This window comes from Mytilus californianus, unplaced genomic scaffold (assembly GCF_021869535.1).
Source record: "Mytilus californianus isolate M0D057914Y unplaced genomic scaffold, xbMytCali1.0.p SCAF_22, whole genome shotgun sequence".
In the NCBI taxonomy this organism is placed as follows: domain Eukaryota; kingdom Metazoa; phylum Mollusca; class Bivalvia; order Mytilida; family Mytilidae; genus Mytilus; species Mytilus californianus.
Window position 1 is genome coordinate 7,152,776 of NW_026262671.1, and position 8,999 is coordinate 7,161,774.

General features: G+C 32.0%; 1 protein-coding gene across 1 annotated transcript in view; it reads right to left on the reverse strand.

The window, feature by feature from the left end:
- The window catches only part of LOC127732201 (trafficking protein particle complex subunit 9-like), a 66,598-nt gene extending 57,607 nt beyond the window's left edge, over positions 1-8,991 (reverse strand). Inside the window, exons 1-2 of the mRNA XM_052241277.1 lie at positions 8,891-8,991; positions 3,534-4,337 (exon numbers count right to left, since the gene is read on the reverse strand). Coding sequence (XP_052097237.1) covers positions 3,534-4,312 — 779 coding nt within the window. The 5' untranslated portion in view covers positions 4,313-4,337; positions 8,891-8,991. The remainder of the gene's footprint in view (positions 1-3,533; positions 4,338-8,890) is intronic.
- Positions 8,992-8,999: the final 8 nt, after the last annotated feature.

Sequence of the window (8,999 nt, forward strand, 5' to 3'; positions counted from 1 at the left end):
AGGGGTTTAGTATCATACCATCATAAAATATATGAGAAGAACATAACCTGTATCATGCCAACAACTGGTTTTAGAATAAATGTGCAAAGACCCTATGATTGAATCAATTTTAATACCAAAATATGCCATCCTTAATGATTTTGATGTCCATTTTATCCACAGTATAAGTAGTATCTTGTAACGTCCACCCTGTCCCTTGCTTTTTGTAAAATTGCATGTTTTTATATAGATTAGACTGTTGGTTTTCCCGTTTGAATGGTTTAACACTAGTAATTTTTGGGGCCCTTTATAGCTTGCTGTTCGATGTGAGCCAAGGCTCCCTGTTGAAGACCGTACTTTGACCTATATTGGTTTACTTTAATAAATTTTGACTTGGATGGAGAGTTCTCTCATTGGCACTCATACCACATCTTCTTATATCCAATAAAAGTTTTAATTGTTTTACATTTGTGTATTCAGGACCTTTTATAGCCGACTATGTGGTATGGGCTTTGCTCATTGTTGATTAGGCCGTACGGTGACCTATAGCTCAGCTGTAAATTTCTGTGTCATTTGGTCTCTTGTGGAGAGTTGTCTAATTGGCAATCATACCACGTCTTCTTTTTTATATAGACAAGATTCCATATACAAAACATTATTTTGCGGGTTTATAGAAATTCAATGAAATCCTATAATTGTTCACACCCATTCATTACAACTGCTGGAAAATTACAATTAAGTACCATGGATTACAGAAATATAACCAAAAAACTCATATACCAAAATTAATAGCCCGATTTATTTCACTCAATTTCTTACCAAAATTTGTGACCACAAATATATAAATCTGATTAAAAAAAATTCTGGTAAGTTGTTATTGGGCTCGTTTCTCTAAAGGTCACAAGTTTGATTGTAACTTCTTATCATTCAATACAAATTATGACCGATCTTCAAAGTCACAAGTCCTTAGATTAAACAGAACCCTAGTTCCTTTCAGCAAGGGCAACTGTAAAAAGCTTATTTTACATGTCAACATTAAAGTGACATGTTATTTCATGCAATGTTTTATCATGGCAAATTTGATATAGGTGAACATATTTTCAAAGCAAAATGTTACTTTTAAGTTGAAAAGAAAAGTGTTTTGATATATTGGCCATGCAGGCAGTGAACCGGCACTATTTACCTGAAGGGAAATAACACTTTTGAAAAGCTATGAAATTGTGAGGCATACAACTGAACTGGATACAACATTGGCGGTTTCCATGTATTGATTTACTAATGGCATACTTATGCATTTAGATTTGCATCTCTGGTTAAAATCTGTCTTAAATGTAATAGTATTACTATAAAACTCCTAAATATGTGTTTGTTTTGAAAAAAAATAGTGCAATTTATTCATAAATTTCCACGTTTTCTTAATTGATACAGGATACCATAATCGTTGTATCTTGATGTTTTAGCTAAAAAAAATGTAATTATTGGTTTTGAAATTCCAGTTTTATACAATTTATTCCAAAGTCAAATTCCTATTAATCCAGTAAAGTAAAAAAACTTTTAACTTGGAACTAAAATCTTATAGTAGGCATCATGTGATATTTGTGACCTGTACACCATCTACATGGTTTCCACATGTTAACCTTCTTTAGTGGGCTAAAATCGATAAAGTACTTCCTTTTAAGTCATGCATGGTAAAAGTATACTTCTCCTTTGACAATATTATTGCATTTTTGAAAAGTGTTTGCTGAATATTATTAAAATTAAAAAAAAAAAAATTGTTACAAAGATACCAACTCTGTACATTCCAAGTGTAACGGTATATCAACATGTATTTTTTTTAAAAATTATCTTCATTTACCTAAAATATCAAGTACAATTTACTGCTAAAGTAAAATCAATTCAACGAGCACCGGCAGAATGATAAGAGACGTAATGTTGAATGAATTCTCCAATGAATCTTTTCATCGTTATCCGGAAACAAAGTGTGTTGTAACGTCCCTCGAATAAGAAATCGATTTTGTCAAGTCATTGGGCATTTATTTTCACTTAAGATAGTATGTAACATTATGCACGTAGGAAAAATAATAGACCCCCGTCGCGATCTCTTTGAAAATTGTATTTTCCTTTTTTAAACAATATGAAAACAGTCTACAGAATGTGCTTGCTACTATCCCGTTGGAAACAAAAAATGATGTTTAGACCTAATATTTCATATACCCGGCCGTAAGCGCTTAATCACATGTTCGCCACATGTTTCACGTATGACCAGAAATGATTTGGACTGAACGACAAAAACAATTTTAATAAATAAAAAGTAAATAACTGGACTTCTGTTTCGTGTGAAATGTAACGCATAACGATAATGCATTTTCTAACTTAATTATTAAGAAGAACAAAACTAGAATGTAAATAATCACTGATTTACCTGTTTGAACATCTCGCGAGAGTTCATATTTGCATATTGTTATGAAGAATTCATTTACAATAAAGCAGACTACACCATCTAAAATTTGCGTTACGAAATCGGAAACCAAAGTAACGCTACTTTTCTTACACCTGCTACAAAAATAGTTATAGTTCTCGGCAATTTCTTCTGACTATTCTTTTTGATCGATGTTCTTTATTATTTGAAAGCAAAATTTACGATTTTGCAGGCGACGATTATCTTTAAATCGAGCAGCGTTACGCACTTCGGAAGCGAAAATAACGCTAAGAAACGACACACAAAAGTGGCCTAATAATCTTAAATATTTGTTTATTTCAAGTTCTCTCTAGGGGAGATTAGAAAGCACCTATATTTTAATAGAAATAATAGCATTTGATGGTGGAGCAACAACTGCTCTCAACAAAATACAATATTTTATCACTTTTTGTATCGTTATCGGAAACGGTCCCAATACCAAATTATTGCCCATATCATATATAAATTACTTCATACAAGTATCTTGAGGGGAGATAACTTACTTTGTATTAATATTTTGAGGTAAGATAACATACTTTGTATGTGTATCTTGAGGGGAGATCACTTACTTTGAATCAGTATCTTGAGGGGAGATAAGTTACTTTGAATCAGTATCTTGAGGGGAGATAACTTACTTTGAATCAGTATCTTGAGGGGAGATAACTTACTTTGTATCAGTATCTTGAGGAGAGATAACTTACATTGTATCAGTATTTTGAGGGGAGATAACTTACTTTGTATCAGTATCTTGAGGGGAGATAGCTTACATTGTATCAGTATCTTGACAGGAGATAACTTACATTATATCAGTATCTTGAGGGGAGATAACTTACATTGTATCAGTATCTTGAGGGGAGATAACTTACTTTGAATCAGTAACTTGAGGGGAGATAACTTACATGGTATCAGTATTTTGAGGGGAGATAACTTACTTTGAATCAGTATCTTGAGGGGAGATTACTTACATTGTATCAGTATCTTGAGGGGAGATAACTTACATTGTATCGGTATTTTGAGGGAGATAACTTACTTTGTATCAGCATCTTGAGGGGAGATAACTTACATTGTATCAGTATTTTGAGGGGAGATAACTTACTTTGTATCAGTATCCAGACCAACATAGTCTTTTTTCTCAAATGGAGCACAAATAAGCTGCATTCTATCAGCTCTTTCAAATGACCTGTCCAAGCGCTTCCCATCCAAAACAAAAAATATGGAAGAAACGAATTCCTTTAATTTCTCTTCTAAATCCGGACATTCATCAATGCATGGGAAGAAAACAACTTCAGCTCCAGTACTTTCTTTGGTTAAACTATTACTATGGGGTCTGCCACTCATTTCTGGATCATTTTGAATTTTGTTATCTTTGGTACAGTCTCCTTCACCACAAACTTCTGTTGGACTGAGATCAGAAGTTACTCCACTGTCTTCACTATGTACAGGTGAAGTCTTTCCACTTTTTAAAAATTTTCTTTTATCTTCTTCCGACAAAGGAGAACCATCACGGTTCATTCCAAAAATAATTAATCTTGAATTAAATAGAGTATCTGAATATTCCTCCTTCACCTTTTTGTAACAATCAAATAATTCTTCAAATTCTTGAATATTTGAGCACTCTCCAACTGAAACAAGTCCAAGAACTTTTCTATGAGCTTGAAAATCTCCCCATTCATTATTTTCTTTCGGGTAAGATCTTTTGTACCTAACCCATGCTTTTCTTTTTTGTCCTGGTATCCCGATACAATTACATTTGTGTATCCTTTCCCATGCTCTGTTAAATGTCTTATTATTAATAAGGGTACCAGTCTGGTTTACCAGTACCAGTAAGCTTTGATGATCTTCTGCTAGTTGACCATAATCAATGATGAGACTCATGATGAAAATCAAGTCGTCATTGTATCTAAAACAAAGAAAACTCATCATCAGTTGTTACAGATAAGATAATAGTTACTATTTAATAACAAAAAATTAAACTCACTCAAAATATTTTCTAACTTCACAGACATGTATAAATGTACATGTAAATTATGAATAAAATATGTAACATTGTGTAACATCCACTTTTGAAAACTAAAGTTCAGTTTTTTAGTTCATGCTATACTCAAATTGCTGAATTGTATTTGATGAGGCAGGGAGGCTACTATTCTTTTTTTATCTGGTACACAAGAAACGACATGTAATCTGGATTCATTTATTTTTTGTGTACCAACTTTGTGGATTGAAGAAACATTTTTTTTCCATAGACACTTGATTTCAAGATTTTGCTTGCATAAAGCCTGTAGGAAATGTATGTGTCATTGAACATTTAAAAACCAACAAAACTTGGAACCCAACAAATAAAAAATAATCTGCAATTCCTTGCATCATGTGCATGATACCAACAAAGACATTATATTATCTTGGTAATGTGTGTTACAATATACTGCTGGATCACATTGGAAATTGAATAATGATAATACTTTACACCATTCACATAAATCATGTTAATGTTTCATTGACCAAGATCAATACACAATTTGTAATAATCATGATAATATTCAAAGAATTTCAAGAATTTACCCATTTCAAAACTCCCTATCAAAATCAATAATTTTTCTATACCCATGATACCCTACAGTCAGCCGTAATATTTCAAATAATACTGTAGATTTATTTATTTTTGTGGATTGAGGAAACCTTGCATTTTCATTGATACTTGATTTCATGTTTTGCCAATCCCTGTATACAAAGCCTATAGAATGTTTGTAATTCGTTGAACATGTGAATTCCAGGTTCACCTGTACCCATGAAACCCACGAAAATTGGTATCCAACGAATAATAATTAATCCACAGTATATATACTTATTTAAAAAACAAATTAAAAGGTTTGAATTATCTCCCCTATTCATGCTTATGCCTCTAGAAAATTTACATGTATAAGTAGTTTTTTTTATGACCACTGAAATTCTCAAGTTATCTAATCGGTCAAAACATGTCTCAATTTCAATTAGTTCATCTTTTTCATAAAAAAAGAAACTAAACTTGCTTTTACTTATGTAAGAATAAAAAAAAATGACTAAGCAGTCAAGGGCACAACCATGACAACCCTATAAAAATATTACAGAATATATCGGACAGTTTTTATATGGTCAAAATGTACATTGTACAACCATGACAACCTTATAGAAATATTACAGAATATATCGGAGAGTTTTTATATGGTCAAAATGTACATTGTACAACCATGACAACCTTATAGAAATATTACAGAATATATCGGACAGTTTTTGTATGGTCAAAATGTACATTGTACATGTACTTGTTATGATATCTGCTAGGTTTTTGTCAACATAGGATAACAGATGTATGTTATAACTTATACCTTCAAAGTATCCTCTTTAATAATGTTCTGAAATGTTGGAGGATCAATTAACAAAATAATACAAGTTCGGTATTACCAGTGAATTGCAATGAGTAATTTCACTAAAAATAACGACAACACAACTCAGTGTTGTGGAAGTACACCACTAATTCATGGCCCCATTGCTTTCTGTGTTAAATTCCTCAATTTCAAGCAGACACAGCTCTTTTATCATGTTTATCTTTAAAAGTTCAAATTAAGTGGCATTCATTGCAGGTCAAAGCAACACCTTATGGTGTATTGTACTGAAAAAATCAACATACCTTTAATGGCATATAACATTATAAGAGAGAACTGGTTCCCGGAACTTTGGATGTACCAAAACAGGTACTTCAGATCTGACAATAAGCAAAATGTATAGTACCCTCCTTTTTAAATTTCATGCAATTTTTTATTATTCAAAATTATCAGTCAAAAAGTATTCTACAATGATCACCAGTCGTTCAGCTTTCATTTGATACCAAAATTACTAAAATATTCTACATATTTTGAAAGTTACACCCATGCGTAGGAACTATTTTGTATTAAATATGTACTACTTTCTGGTAGGTGTTACACCTTATTACAGATATTTTTTTAGATGTAATAATCACTGTACATTATTTCATTATGTGACTAAGCATCATTTCAAAAGCTTCCTCAGAAATTTAAAAGTTTTTGCTAAAAAAAGTTTTGACTAAAATACATTCGTTAGTATCCAAGCATTTGTATAGTAAGATTACTATACAAATCCTTGTCAATATCCAAGGAATTTTGCCAGTCCCTATCTTCTCAATAATTTTTATATCTTAAAACATATCAATGAAAAATCACTAAATTTCAGTATTTAAACTTCTTAAACATGTAAAACTTGTTTTAGAAACAACCAGACTAGCATGTGATATTGAAACATGGAGATTTTAATGGTGTGCACACACTGAAACAACAACAGTGATTTTCCTACCCTTTTTCAAATGGGGTCTGGGCCCTAGGCAATTGGGAAAAATGTGTTGTATAACGTATGAATTGGGAAGAAATAAATCATTGTGTTCAACATATTTTAATGATGTTATTCATTATTTTAAAATTCCATGTTCTTATTTGAACATATATATCAACCAGTTTGTTTTACAAGATTGCTAATTCATGAAATAAGAAATTGAAAATTTGACAGAAATAAGTAATTTTTCAGAGACAAATTATTAGAAAAATAACTGAATATTTTTACTTGCGTCCTTTTTTGCTATATATATATATATATATATATGATATGTGTTATTATAGTTTAACTTAACTCAATAAAGAAAGAGTAGACATGGTAGGTAACTCATGATTTTTTCCTGTAATCATGGTAATAGTAACAGTCAGAATTTTTCTGTTGTTACTCTACCACCTCTAAAGGGGTAATACCAGCACTGTTATTCACCTATTAGTTTTTGTTAAATTTGTACAATTGATATGGATCCATTTAAATCTATAAATTGTCGTTTATGAAAAAAATTTAAAACATGTAAAAAATGCCTCAAAAAAAATTCAAGTATGGTACTAAAAATTATTTTGCAGCATAAAAAAGCAACTTTTTCAAGGGTGTTTTTTAAATTTTTTAGTTGTTTATCTTATGTCATCAAAGCAATTAGACACCTAAGGCTAAAGTCTGAAACATCAAGATGTATAAAGCTAAATTTTGCATGTATAATTTGGTAAACCTTGAGCTTGTTGAGCATGTTGAGGGTAAGAGTGCACTGTAACTGCTCACAACTAATTGTTTTTCTGAAAATTTGACTTTGAAGTACCCTACAAAATATCAGTTGGAAGAGTTTTAAAGCCTGGTAGGACCTGCACAGTTTTACCTGTACTCCATGTTGTTAACAAAGCCTTTTTTGCCACTTTGTTATGATAAACCTTATCTTAAAAAGAACACAAATATAGATACTTGTTCAAAAGAATTCATGCTATATTAAAAAATATTCCAGTTTCCACCCCTTGGGATTTTGGACATATGTGAAGCTGTGTGTCAGACCTCTACCTTTAATAATGCATAAGCATGATGAGAGGTATCAACTCTGAACAACTAACTCAAAACTTATGCATGTTATGTGTGGACTCCCCTTTGTACATTAGTCTCTTGTAGTCTTGATCAAAGTTGATCAAAACTGATCTGATCCACAGAGGCTTATACAGACAGGTCCTCATCTTAAACATAAAGAATTTCTCCTTGCATACATGTAATACAAAATGTTAACCCTCAAATCTCTTCTGTCTTCATTTTGTTAAATGAACGGAGTTTAACAGACAGACAAAATAAGCACCATAAAGGATTGCATCCTATATGATTAACTCAAAGAACAGCTGGTATTTTCACAGGTATTAAAATTGTAAAATGAAAGGTGATGTGGGTCTCAATGGGGTCTAAGCGTGACCCGGGATTGCCGATTTTTTTGTAAGCGTGACACGTGAAAGTCAATTATTGTGCTATGAAAACGGGAAATGAAGTCTAGCGGGACACGGGAAATTACAATAAAAATGAGAATTGCTTACGTACATTGTGTAAGCGGGATAAGGGAATCTGACAAAACAGTAAGCGGGATCCAGGATCAGAACCCCCCAATGAGACCCCCACTGATGTTTGCAGGTATTTTCATAAAGATACAGGGTAGGTATATTCATAAAAATATGGGGCAGGTATATTCATGATAATACGAGGCAGGTATATACATAATGATACAGGGCAGGTATATTCATAAAGATACAGAGCAGGTATATTCATAAAGATATGGAGCAGGTATATATATATTCATAAAGATATGGGGCAGGTATATTCATATAGATACAGGGCAGGTATATTCATAGATATACCAAGCAGATATATGCATAAAGGGTACGGAGGTAAGTAGTAATACACCTAAAGTAAAATTAATAAGGACTTATAATTTGTTTTATTTCCACCTATAAATTTGACAAATGTCTCAAGTGACATGTCTGATATTGTCAGACGAACAGGGGTTTTATCTGATTATTCTACAGTTTCAAAACTAAACATTGTGAGTCATCATTAGTTTATCAACTGACATACAAGGAAAATATTGAGATTTGTCGTCAGCTACGTTTCATTTCTGCAAATTTCAGGATCAAATCCAAAGTCTCGCCTCCTCTCGTGAGACAATCATTTTCCGGTACGTGTC